The following is a 17863-nucleotide window of genomic DNA, read 5'->3' on the forward strand; positions in this document are numbered from 1 at the left end:
TTCCTGGTGTCACCTCGTAGTTTCCCGCCCCTGATTTTCAACGGATGCCCTCTTGTTGTCGTGGGACCCTTGAAAAAGAAGATATCTTCCTCGGCCTCAATGCGGCCCGTAAGATACTTGAACGTCTCGATCATGTCCCCCCTCTCTCTGCGCTCCTCGAGCGAGTATAGCTGTAATTTGTCAAGCCGTTTTTCGTATGGTAGATCCTTGAGTCCCGAGACCATCCGGGTGGCCATTCTTTGCACCGACTCCAGTCTCAGCACATCCTTGCGATAATGCGGCCTCCAGAATTAAACACAGTATTCCAGGTGGGGCCTCACCATGGATCTATACAATGGCATAATGACTTCCGCCTTACGACTGACGAAACCCCTTCGTATGCAGCCCATGATTTGTCTTGCCTTGGACGAAGCCTGCTCCACTTGATTGGCAGACTTCATGTCCTCACTAACGATTACCCCCAAGTCTCGTTCTGCTACCGTTTTTGCTAGGATCTCGCCATTAAGGGTATAAGACTTGCATGGATTCTGGCTGCCCAGGTGCATAACTTTGCATTTTTTGGCATTGAAGTTGAGTTGCCATGTCCTAGACCATCGCTCCAGTAGGAGTAGGTCGTGCATCAAGTTAGTGTCATCCGGAATGGGAGGGATCACTCCTGTCCCTGCCTACCACTAGACCACCAGAGGGGGAAGAGGATACAGGGCATGAAGGTGGGACAGGGGGCAGAGCCTGGCAAGTAGTGAGGGGGACTGGGTTCAGAGTCTGACAGAGAGGGGGGCTGGCTGCATAGCCCGGTAGGGCAGGGAGGAAAGGGGGTGGGGTGAAGAACCTGGCAGGGAGGGAGGCTGAGTGCACATCCTGGCAGGGCATGGCATTTGAATATTAAGCCCCCATCTTATATTCGAGTCAACCATTTTTCCTCCTTTTTTGGGGGGGAAATGGGGGTCTCGACTTATATTCGAGTATATACGATACATAAGAACTGCCTTACTGAGATAGACCAGTTATTCCAACATGTTTAAGTCTTTGGGTTCTGACTAGTAAAAAACAGTATATAGGAGACTGTTCACATATTTCTACCAACAAGGCACAATACTTTTCTTTTTTCAGATCTGTGTATTGTTATATCCATGAAAGAAATCTTCTCTTTTCCACGGCAGTGTTCCTCGGAACTGAATGGTGAACTATTCAGTCCTCTTGTACCCCCTCTCAGATTGAAGTTGCTATTGCAAAGCCAACATTAGCATCTTTTTGAACTTCTCAAGATCACAGCTCTTCATCAGGAAGACTTTGTTTTTTTTTTTTTTGTCGATCATTCATGTCAAGGACTAGCATACCCCTAGTTAATTGCCCACTCAGCTCCACAGTAACACCACATCGCAGATTCTCTGTAATGACACTCTCATCTATAGCAGCAGCCATGGCATATGAATCATAGGACACAAAGGCACTTTTATTATGACTCCATTGGGAAGTTATTTTCTTCATAAACTGAGCCTTCAAGGTATTCTGATTTACCAAAGCTTCAAAAAAGTCCTGTAACAAGAAAAGGAGAATGGGATCATTGAGGAATAAATAGATCAGTTACACATGTAAATAATAATTTTAAATAACCACTATTTCACTGTTGACATCCATATCATACAGAGATTTCAAAGGGCATGGATTTGGAGTGTATGTATCTCAGCAGGCCCAAAACAAGTGTCTATTCCCTATTTAACAAAAGGTATACACACCTTTGTGTCAAAAAATTTCTGCATCGGATTTAGACTTGCCTTAATCTACACAAAAGTGTCAGCTTGAAGAGGCAGCTGCAAAGACTGACTGAAACCTTAGCTTTCCCCCCACTCATCCTGCTGCTGGAACCCAGGATCTCACTAAACCCTTCTCCTGAACCCCTCCTGATTGTTGTCCCTAAACCTCCCTTCCCCACCTCTTCTTAGAGGTTCTTCCTGGTGGTCTACTATGTATAAAGATTGATTCTCAGTCATTCCTGCTGTCAGGCATCCAGGTTCAAAATGGCTCCTCTCAACCTTAGTGGTAGTCTAATATATTACCAGTAAGAGTCAGTGGTATCATTTTGGACTGGGGATTGCTCCTGCTCCTTTTAGTCTACCGGGGAGAGCCCCTGGTAAGAGTTGGGTGACACACAGGTGGTGGGAATGGTTGATATTATGTAATGAGTACATGTAATAAATCATTTTTTTTAAATCAAGCCCCAATTCTTTGGAATGCTCTACCTTCTTATTTGTGGGAAGAGCATTCTTTAATTTGTTTTCGGAAACAGCTTAAGGCACATTTATTTTGGCAGGCCATTCCAGATTTAACCATATAATTGACTGTTTAGAGTTTGTTTTTGGTTTTTTTAAATAATACTTAAGTTTTTGTGTATTTTGGTGGGCTGTACATAACTAGAATATGGAGTTCTTTTCTAATATGTGATTTTATATAAACTTGTAAACTGCTTATATTGCATTGTAAGTTAATGGTATATCAAATTGAATAAATCTCTAATCTGTTGGGGAAAGGGATTTGGAAGCAGGTCTGGGCAAAATGGTAGAGACTATTATAAAGAACAAAATGACAGAACATTAGATACGTAAGCATGGATTAATGAGAGAAAGCCAACATGGTTTCAGTCAAGGGAAATCTTGTCTCACCAACCTACTGCAGTTCTTTAAAGGGGTGAATGAACATGCAGATAAAGGTGAACCAGTTGATATTGTGTATTTGGATTTTCAAAAGGCATTTGACAAAGTACCTCATGAAAGACTTCTGAGGAAATTATAAGTCATGGAATAAAAGGTAATGATCTATTATGGATCAAGAATTGGTTGAAAGACAGAAAACAGAGAGTGGGTTTAAATGGTCAATATTCTCAATGGAGAAGGGTAACTAGTGGGGTTCCCCAGGGTTCTGTGCTGGGTCTGCTGCTTTTTAACATATTTATCAATGATCTAGAGATGGGAATAACTAGTGAGATAATTAAATTTGCTGATTACACAAAGTTGTTCAAAGTTGTTAAATCACAAGAGGATTGTGAAAAATTGCAAGAGGATCTTGTGAGACTGGAAGATTGGGCATTAAAATGGCAGATGACATTTAATGTGAGCAAGTGCAAAGTGATGCATGTGGGAAAAAGGAACCCGAACTATAGCTATGTGATGCTGGGTTCTGTGTTAGGAGTCACTGCCCAGGAAAAGGATCTAGGTGTCATTGTTAAGGATATGTTGAAACCCTCAGCTCAATGTTCGGCAGCTGCTAAGAAAGCATATAGAACAGGGGTGTCCAACCTTTTGGATTCGCTGGGCTGCATTGGCTGAAAAAATGCTTCTGGGGCCGCACAAATGCTGCAGCAAGACAGAGGAGGGAGACCAAGACAGTAAACACCCAGGGGCAGCAGAGGAAAACACTGCATCGCCCTTGACCGGGGCTGCACAAAATACTTCATGGAGTCGCATGCGGCCCTTGGGCTGCAGGTTGGACACCCCTGATATAGAATGTTAGAAATTATTAGGAAAGGAATGGAAAACAAAGATGAAAATGTTATAATGCCCTGGTATCTCTCTATGGTATGGCCACACCTCGAATACTGTGTGCAGTTCTGGTCGACTTCCCTATGAGGAGAGACTAAAGCGGCTAGGGCTTTTCAGCTTGGAGAAGAGACGGCTCAGGGGCGATATGATAGAGGTCTATAAAATAATGAGTGGAGTGGGTAGATGTGAATCGCTTGTTCATTCTTTCCAAAAATACTAGGACTAGGGGATATGCAAAGAAGCTACTAAATAGTAGATTTAAAACAAACTGGAGAAAATATTTCATCACATAATGTGTGATTAAACTCTGGAATTCGTTAACAGAGAATGTGGTGAAATCAGTTAGCTTAGTGGAGTTTAAAAAAGGTTTGGATAATTTTCTTAAAGAGAAGTCCATAAGCCATTATTGAGGTGGCTTGGGGAAATCCACTTCTTATTTCTAGGATAAGCAGCATAGAATCTTTTTTATTACATGGGATCTAGCTAAGTACTTGGGACCTGGGTTGGCCACTGTTGGAAGCAGGATACTGGGCTTGATGGACTTTTGGTCTGTCCCAGTATGGCAATTCTTATGTTCTTATGTGTACTAATATATTTAATGCTTCTGAATTTAATCTAAGTTGAATAATGAACATTTAACTACATTAGAGACCTGGGCCCGATATACATTGGTTACAGCAAACAATCGCCGGTTTCGTTAAGGCACATTCGACAAGAAGAGTGGGCTCCTCTTGGGTGGAAGCTCAGTCAATCCAACCTGAGAAGATTTGTAGATCAGCAACCTAGTCCTCCCTTCATATTTTCACCAAATTCTACAGGGTGGACATAGCAGCAAAGGAGGATACCACTTTTGGGTCCTCAGTACTACGAGCAGGCTCATTTATCCCTAGAGTTTGGGGACTGCTTTGGTACGTCCCAATGGTTCAGCATACCATCCCTATTGCACTGGAAAAAGAGATTAGATTTGTACCTTGATAAGATCTTTTCCAGTAGTTAGGGATGGTATGCTCAGCTTCAATGCCAAAAAATGCAAAGTTATGCACCTGGGTACCCAGAATCCATGCAGGACTTATACCCTTAATGGCGAGATCCCAACAAGAACGGTTGCAGAACGAGACTTAGGGGTGATCGTCAGTGAGGACATGAAGGCTGCCAATCAAGTGGAGCAAGCTTCTTCCAAGGCAAGACAAATCATAGGTTGCATACGCAGGGGTTTCGTCAGCCGTAAGCCTGAAGTCATTATGCCTTTGTATAGATCCATGGTGAGACCGCACCTGGAATACTGTGTGCAATTCTGGAGGCCACATTACCGTAAGGATGTGCTGAGGCTGGAATCGGTCCAGAGAATGGCCACCCGGATGGTCTCGGGACTGAAGGATCTCCCATACGAAGAATGGTTAGATAAATTACAGCTATACTCGCTCGAGGAGCGCAGAGAGAGGGGAGACATGATCGAGACGTTCAAGTATCTCACGGGCCGCATCGAGGTAGAAAAAGATATCTTCTTTTTCAGGGGTCCCACGGCAACAAGAGGACACCCGTGGAAAATCAGAGGCGGGAAACTGCACGGTGACACCAGGAAATTCTTTTTCACCGAAAGGGTGGTGGATCGCTGGAATGGTCTTCCACTTCAGGTGATTGAGGCCAACAGTGTGCCTGATTTTAAGGCCAAATGGGATCGACACGTGGGTTCTATTCGCAAAGTAAAGGCAGGGGAGGGTCATTAGGGTGGGCAGACTGGATGGGCCGTGGCCCTTATCTGCCGTCGATTTCTATGTTTATGTTTCTATGAATCCCCTGCCCAGCAATTTATCTGATGCACCTGCTTTCTGACTCAGGCTTAATGGTCAGGTCTGTAGCTAAGATTTCACTGTCAACTGGACTACTTGATTAGGAAGAGACTGTATATAGGGTTATAAGGGAGGAATGGTTGAGCTGCATAAATGTTCAGGCTGTTTATGTTTCTTACTTAACTTGTATTTTTTTTTTTTTTGATTCATTGTACCTCTTAGAGGCTTGTTAATGTTTTAACTACATTACTGTTTCTTCATTGATTGTTTTAACTCCATCTGAGCAGATCAGACACCTGATTTCAGGGAATTCACTTGTATCCCTCCTTCTCCTGTCTTCTGTAGGGCTGTCACCAGCTTTGGTACAAACCGAAGGGGGCAGCAAGACTGTGGAGGAGTAGGAGTTGAAAATCTGTGATTGACATCTTCTGTAGTATGCTCGTGAGCACAGATGGATAACCCTATGGTTCAGCATACCATCCCTATCTACTGGAAAAGATATTATCAAGGTAAGAATCTTATCTCTTTTTTTCAATATAAAAGAGTACAATTTGTTTGTATAGTGCAGTGGCCAGAACAAATCCACCGATGCAAATGTTTTCCCTCCTCATTTAATGTGTCTTAACTTTTTTTTTTTTTGGGGGGGGGAGAGGAATGTAAACTTCCTTGAATTAAAAAAATGTACTTTGCACAGGTAGGACTTGCATAAAAAGCCTTGGAGGCCTATAACTTCTATGGTGAGTTTTAATACAAAGCATGTAAATCAGGAAGCATGTAAATCAGGAAAACTGGTTCAACTCTCCTTTCTACAGCTGTTTTCCTGGATGCCTATTATAGGTATACTTGTTTTTCTTAGGAGTCCTTTTTACTAAAGTGCACTAAGCTGTTAACATACGAATTAGGGCACACTACCTACTATTGCAAAAGCATGTTAAAGCATGTGCTAACTTGACCATTAACTGCATATAAATACGTAAGAATTGCCATACTGGGAAAGATCAACAGTCCATCAAACCCAGTTATCCTGTTTTCAATAGTAGCCTATTCAGGTCATAACTACCTGGCAAGATCCCAAAAAAGTAAAGCAGATTTTATGCTGTTAATCCCAGGAATAAGCAGTGGAGTTTCCCATATTCATCTTAATAATGACTTACAGACTTTACTTCCAGGAAACTTTTTTAAACCCCGTTATGCCAACCACTTTTACTACATTCTCTGGCAATGGCAATAAATTCCAGAGCTTAATTACATGTTGAAAGAAGAATATTTTCTGATTTATTTTAAATGTACTACTTAGTAACTTCATTGTGTACCCCTAGTCCTTGTACTTTTGGAAAGAGTAAACAAATTATTTATCTATCCACTCCACTCCATTCAGGATTTTGTAGGCTGTTGTCATATTTTCCCTCAGCCATCTCTTCTCCAAGCTGAAGAGCCCTAATATCTTTAGCCTTTTCTCATATGGAAATCATGATATGGGGCAGGAACTAGTTGGATCATGGATGGAGAATGGACATAGAAAATGCAGTAAGCACATAGTAATTACCATATGCCAATATCTATCTGTACAGTTAATTAGTATGACTTTACTTAGACCTCCTAAATAAGAGGTGCTATGTGCAGCTGTGTTATTTGCAACCAGGTTCTACACATGCTAATGCATTATTTCCATAGGTTAATTCCAGAGGACATGCTGGTATGTCCTCAACAATTAGAATGCAACCCTTGCACTTAACACACGCCAATTTATGCTGTTAGAGCATGTTAAGTGAAAAGTCTTAGGCCCTCTTTTTTAACAAGTCGAATAGCACAGGCCAGCAAGGTAAATGCACCAAAGCCAATAAGGATTGAATGGGCTTCAGTGCATTAGCTGCGTAGCACTCGCTACTGTGGCTTGAGAAAAAAGAGCCTTAATGTATGTACCTTAGTAAAAGACCCCTTAGTTACAAAGGAGAACAATTTTTAATATGTATTGTATACTGCTTCAAGAGCTTGTGAGCTTGCAGACAGTATATAAAAAAAATTAAAAACTAAATTAAATAGGCATATTTTATCATCCTTACCATGGAGAGGCTGTTGTTGTAAGTGAACTGCAAAGTAGCAATGTAGGTGGGACATGAAAATTGATTAAGCACAATGTAAGCTGCTTCAGGATCTAAGCTGAAGTTAAACTCTGCACACACAGTTCTGTTTCCTGTCCCTATAAAAGAAGAAATGTCCATGCTTACTTATAAAACATAACAAAAGGAATTACTAGAAAAGTTAAGAAACCAAGATGGCAGTGGCGGCATGAAAGAAGTTACAGAAGGCTTCCGATAATCGCCAGGGTCCACTATAAATGCGCCTGTTTAACTTTCAAAATCCTATATGGTATCCTCCCTCCCTTTATCCCTCTTTCTTGGAATTCCTCAAACCCTAATACCACCAGATCCTCCCACAAATTAAAACTATCCTTCCCCTCGCTAAAAAGCATTTCCCACACAGGAAAGCTAGGGACCCCCCTCCACTTCAAAATCACTGAGCTCTGGAACAACCTTACCTCCCCTCTTCGGAACTTGAGCTCTCTCCAAGTTTTCCGCAAACATCTGAAAACCTGGCTTTTCTCAAAAAATGTAAGTCTCCCTCCAATTTAGGAATCAAGGAAACTCTTATATCTTGGCATCCCAAGTCCTCTAAATTTTCTTCACACTTCTACCTCTAACCCTCTGTTGTAGTTCCTTCCTATTTCTCCTACTGTAAACCGCGTCGAGCTCTACGAACGTGGAGATGATGCGCTATACAAACCTAAGGATTAGATTAGATTAGAAGGCTCCGTCTTACCTTGCAATTCTCAACTAAAATTACCTTCTTTTTGCGAGGATATTGCAATATGCCTCGCACTAAGCGCAAGGGCATCCTCCAGTTGGACCCCTCTACGCCCGGACAGTCGCTGATGGACCGATTCCTAACGAGCTCGCCGGTTCATTCTGGAGGGGGAAATTCACCTGCTGTTGCTTTGGTGGAAGGAGCCGCTGGAGCCTTGGGCCTCGAGATCTCATTATCCCCTCCTGCAGCTCATTCACTGCTAAACGACATGGGACGTGAGAGAGCCGAAGCTACGAAGAGCCCAGCGTTACCATGCCGAGGGGGTCTCCATGCTGTCCGGGACGTCGAGTCAACATCGGGAGGAGTATTGGGAGGAGTAGAGTGATTGGGCTCTTTCGCAGTAACTCTGGAAAATATCTGGGTGGTACTTCAGAGACTTGAAACCGCGGTTACAATATCTGCTGAAGATACAACTAAAGTCGTGAGTAAACTGGAAGAACTTTCTAATTCAGTACAAAAGTTTCAGCTTGAAACAAACACGAAATTTGAGCAAGTTAACAAGGATATTTCCTCATTACAAACTCTCTCGGCTTCCATGGTAAAAGATAGACTTCTGTTCCGACAAAAGATTGAGTTTTAACCATAGGCTAAATTTGTGTATTCTTAATTTTCATAAAATTGTGTTAACCACATCAATTGATGCTTTTAAAAGATATCTAATGGAAATTCTTAATATCCCTCCTGATTTAATTCCACACATAAACAGGATTTGCTATCTTCCAAAGAAGTCAGAAAGTCCTGAAAATAATGCTGATAAATGCCCTGATAAACCTCAGGAAATAGACTTAAATAATATCACAGCAATATTTGAAACTTCCCAGGTGGAAATACAATATTGGGGTACTAATTGTTTTATTGGTTTTTGAACAGGATTTAAATATTCTCATGAAGACTTTTTTCTGTCACTCCCAAAGTTCATTCTTGGGAGAAAAAAATTTGGATTTTTCCTGATGTTACAAAATCCACTCACAAACGTAGGAAATTATTAGTATGAGGGAAGAAACACTAAAACTGGAGCTACTTTTCTGGGTTGGGCCCATGTGTCTAAGGATCCGCCCACAGGAGGGGCCTAAGACAACTAGGCCAACTCCAGTTGGCCCAGGTGCTTGAGGCGCCTGGGCCAATCAGACCTTAAAGTCTGCCATTTTGAGGACAGGGGTGGGGGGCTGGAGGGGTCGCAAGGTGGGAGGGTCACAGGGTTCGGGGGGCAGAGTGGTTGTTCGGGGGACGATTGTGGGGAGGGGATGCATTGAGGGCAGGAGGAGTTGGGCTCCCTCCTGCCCCGATCGTGTCGGGGAGGTTGCAGGGGTAGGAGGGGTTGGGCTCCCTCTTGCCCTGATCTTGTCGCAGGGAAGGGTGGATTGCGGCAGGAGAAATTGGTCATCTCTCCAATGGCAATTGTCCACCCCCGAACTGCGGCACTTCAGGGGTGAGGATCGTGATCTTCACCCCGAAGTGCCACATTTCGGGGGAGGGGGGGTGGCCGATCGCTGTTGCAGCAGGAGAGATGAGCCATCTCTCCTGCCGCAATGGTTGTGGTAGGGGGTGGGCAGGTTGCCGGGGCCACTGACCTCGTAGCAGCCGCAATCAGCTCAGCGGCCCCTTTTTTGACACTTATACTTGTTTTGACTTGGTCTAAGTCAAAACGTATAAGTGCCAACTAGGCAGCCTGTTTTTGGTTATATCTGCTGTACGACTATGTCTAGGTCGGCCAACCTCCCGCCCTTTCCCCTCCTCTAAAAACACCTCTTTTTGCTCTATGCATTTAGAGGCAGGGAAAAGGCCTAAGCTGGTTTTAGATACGTCTAAAATCAGCTTTGGTTATGGGTACTTGGACGATCAGGTTTTTTGATCGTCCAAGTACCCATTTAGGCCACTTTTTAGATGTTTTTTTTTCTTTATGAGCCCCTTAATGTATAAACATCCAATGTATCTGTTTTATTTTCAACTGATTATTTTCTCTGTTTTTCTGTAACAAGAGGATTCTTGTGTTTATATTTTGAAAAGCAAATACAGTGGTGCCTCACACAACGAACTTAATCCGTTCCAGGAGCAAGTTTGTTATGTGAAACGTTCGTTGTGTGAAACGCGTTTTCCCATAACAATACATGTTAAAAAAAATAATTCGTTCTGTAGCATAAAATATGCTAAGATGACATAAAAAAAGATAAATTTTTGGTTATTATTTTTATTTAGATACATCTAAAAACATAATTGTTTTTTAAAACAACACACATTTTTTAAATTTAAAGACAGACTAAGTAGAGTCTAATTTTACAGTGAGAGGGCAGAGTCTCAGCGGCAAAAACTGGTCAGCCCATGTGCCTCAGGCCCCGCCCCCAGGAGGGACCTAAGGCTCCCGGGCCTATTCTGATTGGCCCAGGCGCCTTAGGCCCCACCAGTAGGCGGAGCTTTGGGACGGATGGGCCAATCCGGCCTCATTCCGTCGATGGCTGCCTGCCGGACAGGCGGGTTTGGCTCCCGTCTGTCCGGCCAACTACAGAAAGGTACGGGGAAGGGGGTTGGGGGTGTCGTGGGGGTCGGCCAGGGGGGGTCGCGGGTCGGCGGGGGGGGCGGTCGGAGGTTCTTGGGGGGGGGGGGGGGGGGGGGGGGGGGGTTTGCGTCGAGGGCAGGAGGGCCTGGGATCCCTCCTGCCCGTAATGTAGTGCAGGGTGGGGTTAGGGGGTCGCCGTGGCCAGGAGGACTTGGGCTCCCTCCTGGCCCGATATTGTCGGGGAGTTGGGGAATCGGCGGGGCAAGAGGGCTTGGGCTCCCTTTTGCCCCGATCGGGTCGGGGAGTCGGGGGGGCAAGAGGGCTTGAGCTCCCTTTTGCCCCGATCGTGTCGGGGAGTCGGGGGGGCAAGAGGGCTTGAGCTCCCTCTTGCCCCGATCGTGTCGGGGAGTCGGGGGGGGCAAGAGGGCTTGAGCTCCCTCTTGCCCCGATCGTGTCGGGGAGTCGGGGGGGCAAGAGGGAACCAGGCGGAGAGAGGGCAGTTAAGCGCAGTGCCTGCGCGGAAGGATGCAGCTCGGGCGACTTCGTTGTGTGAAACGAAGTTCGTTGTACGGATCAAGACATAAAGTTCGTTGTGCGCAGCGTTCGCTGTGCGAGGCGTCCGTTATGCGAGGCACCACTGTAAATAAATAATTTAAAAAAAAAACAAAAAAAAACCCAAAAGGAATTACTCAAGTACACATTTCAGTTAAGGATTTTCCAGTCATATAAAGCCATATAACAATCGCAGAGATATTTTTTCAACCACTAATGTTTTGAAGTGAATGTAAAGTTCATATTTCTTTCTAACCTAACAAGATGTAAAGGAATTGTATAAGATGGACCATTGTTCTTACCCAATGTGGCTATTCTTAGGTTTTTAAAATTTCCAAGAGTTGTTTTGCCCCCAGAGAGACAGACATTCTTGACTCTTTCACAAAATTAGATTCATTGTCTATTCTAACAATTTTTTTGTCTAAAGGCAAACTCCATATGAATATCTTCGAGAACTGATGCAAAAATGTCAAATGCAATTCTTCAGTCTTCTTTTTTATGTAATTTGCAATAAAATACAAGTAAACACTTGTTACAGCAATACAGAAAAGTAAGTAAACTAGTTACACAAAGAAAAAAATTGTTTAAAGAGGTCAATAATTTTTTTTCCCTTTCTTAGACCACCATTAGACAAGGGGCATTCATAAACCCATGGAGAGGATTCAAAAGAAGAAAAAGAAAAACCATTATACAAGAAAGCTTACTATGCTAACAAGACCCTAACTTTCTATTTATTCCAGTTCTATTAATTACTAGAAATCTTTTTAAGGTCCAGAAAGGCTCTCAGTTGTGATGATACAAAAAAGATATACTTAACCCCCAGATATCAAATTAAACATTTACAGGGTATGCTAATAAATAGGAAGCCCCAATCTTTTTAACTTCTTCATGCATAGGTAGGAATTCCTTTATATGGTCCTGTGTGGTTTTGATATGTCCGGATATATCCAAATCCTTTGTCCAGAGAAAGTCAGATGAGAATTTTGGAAATAAAGTCTCATAACAGAATTCAAGTCCTGCTCAAATACAAAAGAAATGAATAATGTTGCCCTTTCCTTTACCTTTTAGAAAGATTATCAACTTTTTCTGAGAGATTAAGTACCTCTTGAGTTGATTTAATCAGTAAACCGTTCATCCTTTGCTAGGCCTGCCAAATGATTTCTAGAGTCACCACCGGAGGAGTTGTAGGTGGTGAAAAACCCACCACCACTCTAAGTGTAGATTGCTCAGCGTTCACTTCCTCGGGCAGTCCTCCCTCTAAGCTTGAGTCCAGCTCTGCGACTTCTGCCCCTGAAATCACCGTCAGGGCAACCCATTTGAACGCCGGACACGGTGGCATATTGGAATCCGGAGGGGACAGAGATACTTCATGTCCGAGAAGACTAGATGCTCCATCGTCTACTTCTTTAGCAGGACCCCCTTCTCCCGGCAAATGAGTTGAGAGTTGGGTCAAATACTGCTCCAGGATCTATTGCTACGATGAGCTGCTAAACTGGGAGGGAACAGGTTTAACAGCACCTTTCCTTTTAGTGTGAGGTATTTTGTGAAAGAGACAATTTCTCCAGCGGTATTAGCCGGTTCCTTAGCGAGAGGTAAGAAAGACCAAAACTAGCGTGCAGCTATCTTGGATCCGCCCCTTTATTCAATTCTTCAGTCTTCTTAAGGCCAAAAAGACTACCCCTCTCTATCAGTCCAGTGAACAGTCACCCCAATGTAAAATTTTTAAAGGAATGAGCAGCAGTCTATTATGAGAGAGACATATCTATGTTAAGAAGAATTTGCAGCCATGTCCAATATCATCTCTGCTTCAAAGTGGCCTAACTCACCAATGTTTTGTTTTGCTGGAATTAGTAACCAGTTCAAACAAAGGAAACTCCACTGTTCTCATAAACGGTATTCCCTGAACAACAAAATTTCAAATGAAATGATCCACTGTTTGCGTGATAAGATCACCATTAGCAAAATCCTGTCCTAATTCTTGGTGCTTCATTTGGTTTACCAAGTAATTGTCATTTGCATCTCGCTTATGCTTTTACTTTTACAGAAACAGCTGAAGTAAACTAAGTAAAAGTAACTAAGTAAAAGTAATAAAATTGGTGAAATTATTACTTTGGTAAAAGTAGAAGTAACAAATATTTCTGTATTTCTTTACAAGTAAAAGTGACAAAACTTTTACCTAAGTATGGGGTCCTTTTACTAAGGCATGCTAGCCATTTTAGCACACGCTAAACGCTAACGCATCGATAGAATATTTTATTTATTTATTTATTTTGATTTCTATCCCATTCTCCCAGAAGCTCAGAAAGGGTTACAGGTAGACATTCACAATCGTTTGAAAACAGACTAGTCATGACAACAAATAGGTTACAGTAGACAATAATAGAGCTTATTCTAGAGACCAGACTGGTTTTATATATTATACTAGTGTTTAAGCCCGTTACATTAACGGGTGCTAGAATATATGTCTGTCTGTCTTTCTTTCTTTCTGTGTCTCTCCCTGCCTCTGTCTCTCTCTTCCTTACCTTCTGTCTTTCTCCCTCCCGTTGTCTGTCCTTCTTTCTTTCTGGTTCTCTCTCTGGCACCCTGTTTGTCTTTCTTTCTTTCTCTCTCCCTGCCTGCTGTCTTTCTGTGTGTCTGTCTTTCGTTGTAATGCGCTGCCTGCCTGCCTGCCTGTCTTTCTGTCTCTCCATGGCCCCCTTCTGTCTCCCCTCCCCCAAAGCAAACCAAGATTGCTCCCAGGCCCCCTTTCCCTCTCCGTCCCCTCCACTTCACTGTGCAGCAGCAGCAGCATTTCCCTCCCTCCCTTCCCTATGCAGCAGCAGCATTTCCCGCCCTTCCCTGTGCAGCAGCAGCATTTCCTCACACACACACACACTTCCTTGTGCAGAAGCAGCATTTCCCACTCTTCCCTGTGCAGCAGCAGCATTTCCCGGCCTTCCCTGTGCAGAAGCAGCATTTCCTCCCACACACACATTTCCCTGTGCAGCAGCAGCATTTCCTGGCCTTCCCTGTGTAGAAACAGCATTTCCTCCCCCCCACACACACACTTCTCTGTGCAGCAGCAGCATTTCCCGGCCTTTCCTGTGGAGATGCAGCATTTCCCAGCCTTCCCTGTGCAGCAGCAGCATTTCCCGCTGCCCCCTTCCCAGCCGCCGCGTTTAAATTCAGAGAAAAGCGCTGCACCGCGCTACCGCTGGCTTTGGCGTCTTCTATCCACTGCGGCCAACCCTAGTGGAAACAGAAAGTAGTCAGAGAGGGCGGACCGCAGTGGACAGAAGACGACGAGGCTAGCGGTAGCGCAGTGCAGCGCTTTTCTCTGAATTTAAACGCGGGTGAGCCGACGAGAAGGAGGAGGCTTAAAATTAGCTGGTTTTAGCGATGAGTGAGGGCAGGAAGGGGGAGTCGCCGGCTGTGCTGTGTCTCTCCGTGTTCGAATTCGAAAATGGAATTCGGCACGGAGGGACACAGCACTTGGTCAGCAGCCGACCACGGTCGGCAATCGAGGGGGCGAGGCCACGGTTCAGGCAGGTGTTGGCAAGTGGCGGCGGGGGCCTCCTCCTGCAGGCGCTCGTGTCTCAGGGGTCCGGCTCATCCAGGCAGGGAGAGAGCTTGCCTGCGCTTCCTCCAGTGGTTGGTGAATGAGGGCAGGAGGGGTGTGGCTAGAGTGATCAGTTTTTTTAAAGTTTAAAGTTGCCGCGGCAACTCCTTGAATGATCCCCGCCTGCATCTGAAGCCTTCTCCGACGCAGGTGCAGCTCTGAGAGGAGCCGCCGCAGTGGCTTTAAACTTTAAAATAAACTTCGGCTGGTGGTGCCGTTTTTCGTTGATGGAGGTCTGCGCGAGCAGGGAGGCCAGCGCTTTCAAATTTGTCTGCCCAGTGCTTTCCGATTTGTCTGGCCGCCGCATACGCACTCCTGCTGCCCACGGACCTACTGATCACAGATCAGAGATCACGGAAGCACGCAGGTAAGAGTGCGCATGCGCGGCTAGGGTTTTATTATATAGGATATATTGGACGCATTAGCATTTAGCACACACTAAAACGGCTAGCATGCCTTAGTAAAAGGAACCCATTAAGTGGAGTGAAAAAGTAAACTAATGGTTAGCGCAGCAGGATTTGATCCTGGCAAATTGAGTTCAATTCCCACTGCAACTCCTTGTGACCTTGGGCAAATCATTTAATTTTCCATTGCCCAGGAGCAGAAGTACTGCATAAGTCAAGTAGCACTATAGAAATGATTGGTAGTAGGTGTCGAGTTTCTGAAACACTGTGGTGAATTGAAGTTGCATGTTTGTATTATTATCCCTGTACTTAAATGAAGTTAATCTTATGACCTGGAGGACTGACTTGTCCATGTAGTTAGGCTGAAAACCTGACACTAGCTGAAAATGGGGTGAAGGAGAAGGGAGAGATATTGGTCTGCAAAAGGGGTAGGAGTGGAGAAGGCATGAGAGGGAGAGAGAGGTGGTGAAGACTGGAGAAGCTGATGGGAAGTTAGGAGATCAAGGACTTAGTAGAACAAAGTGAGGTAAATAATTTTAATTTTCATGGGTATAAATAAATAAATAAAGGACCCCCTTTCCCAAACAAAGTTGATGGAAAGCCCATGGTAAAAAGTAGTCATTAACTTTTTTGTACTACTTCCAATAGATATGAACATTCCAAAACATTCCACTTGGAAACATTCCCTCACAATCTGCCTAAGGGTGTGCATTGTGGATCCCCAAGTGTATTTTAAGCTGAATTGAAAAATGCATTTTTTGTAGATCACATTTAGTGAGTGAAGTAGCTTTGAAAATTGTCCTAGGAAAGGTAATGCACAAAGTAATTTCTGACGGTGAAAAATATTTCACCTGCATATATCAGTTGTTTGAAAATTGCCCAACCTGCCAATAAACAGGTGCTTATACTTCTACCCAGACTGATGTGAAGCAGGGTAAGAAAAAGGGTCCTTTCACTAAGCCGTACCCTGTGGTAAGTTCTTAATCTGCAAACCGCGCACAAAAAAAATATTTTAATTTTTCCATGTAGGGGGCATATATGGGAGGTAGCGAGTTTGTGCACTACATTACTGCGCACTGACACTGATTACAGAATTAGCACGTAAACCCTTACCACTTACAAAATAGGTGTCGGTAAGTGCTCATGCAATACATTTTTTAATGGCCGCATACTAATGGAAACTTTGCGTGTGGTCATTCATTTTAAAAAAAAAATTAACCATTTTCTGGTTGTAGTAAAAATGGCATAGCAGGCAGGAAAATCTCACATACGGGTGCGCCAAGGCCACTTTCTACTGCAGCTTAGTAAATGTACCCCTAAATGCACATATTTTGAATTTTTGAAACTGAGCATATTATTTTGTCCAATAAAGTACTTGCAGGGATCTCAAATGTCTGCTTCATCAATTTTCAACATACAAAACTGCAGACATATGTTTACTTTGTGAACAGGGATAAACGCCAAAGGGCAAAGAGTTCCCACAGACTTTGCAATATGTGTGGTTTGAAAGTTATCCCCTTAGCTCCTGCACTTGTGATGACAGATCTCATTTTGTTCTTTCCTATTCCCTCTCTGCCCTGCTCATTTCCCCTGCTTACCCCTCCCTTTCCTATATTCTAACCACCATACCATCCATGTTTCCTCCCATGATGTACAAATGTTTCAGCTTCTGTGGAAAGGTGGGGTCCAGTTTTACTGCCAAGGCCAGATTGGTCAAAGGTCCCGTTGCTACCAAAGAGATCTATTAAGAAACAGATTAAAAACAACACATAAACGACACATTAAGATAAGATTGTAAAAGGAGCCCAAAGACTCTCATAACATTTATAGATGTACATGTCATCTATTCTAGTGTATACATATGAAGGCAATTTTTTTTTTTAAAAAGCATCTTATTGCATCTTATGTCACCTCACTGTAATTGTTTGTTGACTGTGAATCAGTTTGTTCGTTACTATGGTACATATCCAGGGCAGAGGGGAGAGGGATTCTTTAGGTCATGAATTGTTTTTTGAATATTTATAATTGGGATGGGTGTGCAGATATCATTATTCAGAATAGATAGGATATTTATGATAATATATGTTTGTGTTATATGGACTGATAATTGTTTGGGTGGATGGGTGGGGGGGAGGGAGAAAATGGGCCCTATGAAGCGTTTTTGCAAGAGGGCATACATAAGAATGGATCATAAGGGCTCTGAATTACATGCATTAACTTGCCAAATACTGTAAGTTGCACATGTCCCTGCTGCACTTAGGTGCAGGCACATACGCTTGCCCTATCACTGGTATAAGTTTGTGTATCCTAGATGTTAGGCACCTTGATGGATTATTACTACTATTAATTATTTATAGAGTGCTACCAGACATACACAGAGCTGTACAGAGTCACATAAGAGACAGTCCCTACTCAAATACACTAGTATTTCATAACAAAACCTAGGTGCCTGGGTTCCTCTATAAAATGGGCTTCTACCATGTATTCTCATGGCACCTAAATGGAGGCTCCCAGTTATAGAATTGCTCCCATAGGAACTTTTTCCAGATTTCATGCTGGTTTTCTTATAACAGAAAACGCTGAAGACCCATCTCTTCAATTGAACAGTGCTAATGGACAGCCTC

At 43.5% G+C, this 17863-nt stretch overlaps 1 protein-coding gene across 1 annotated transcript in view; it reads right to left on the bottom strand.

Moving 5' to 3' along the window:
* Positions 1-497: 497 nt before the first annotated feature.
* LOC117362363 (inosine-uridine preferring nucleoside hydrolase-like) overlaps positions 498-17863 on the bottom strand; it is a 41051-nt gene continuing 23685 nt past the window's right edge. Inside the window, 4 exon segments of the mRNA XM_033948636.1 lie at positions 498-1310; positions 1312-1536; positions 7390-7526; positions 16869-16980. Coding sequence (XP_033804527.1) covers positions 1224-1310; positions 1312-1536; positions 7390-7526; positions 16869-16980 — 561 coding nt within the window. The 3' untranslated portion in view covers positions 498-1223.

This window comes from Geotrypetes seraphini, chromosome 6 (assembly GCF_902459505.1).
Source record: "Geotrypetes seraphini chromosome 6, aGeoSer1.1, whole genome shotgun sequence".
In the NCBI taxonomy this organism is placed as follows: domain Eukaryota; kingdom Metazoa; phylum Chordata; class Amphibia; order Gymnophiona; family Dermophiidae; genus Geotrypetes; species Geotrypetes seraphini.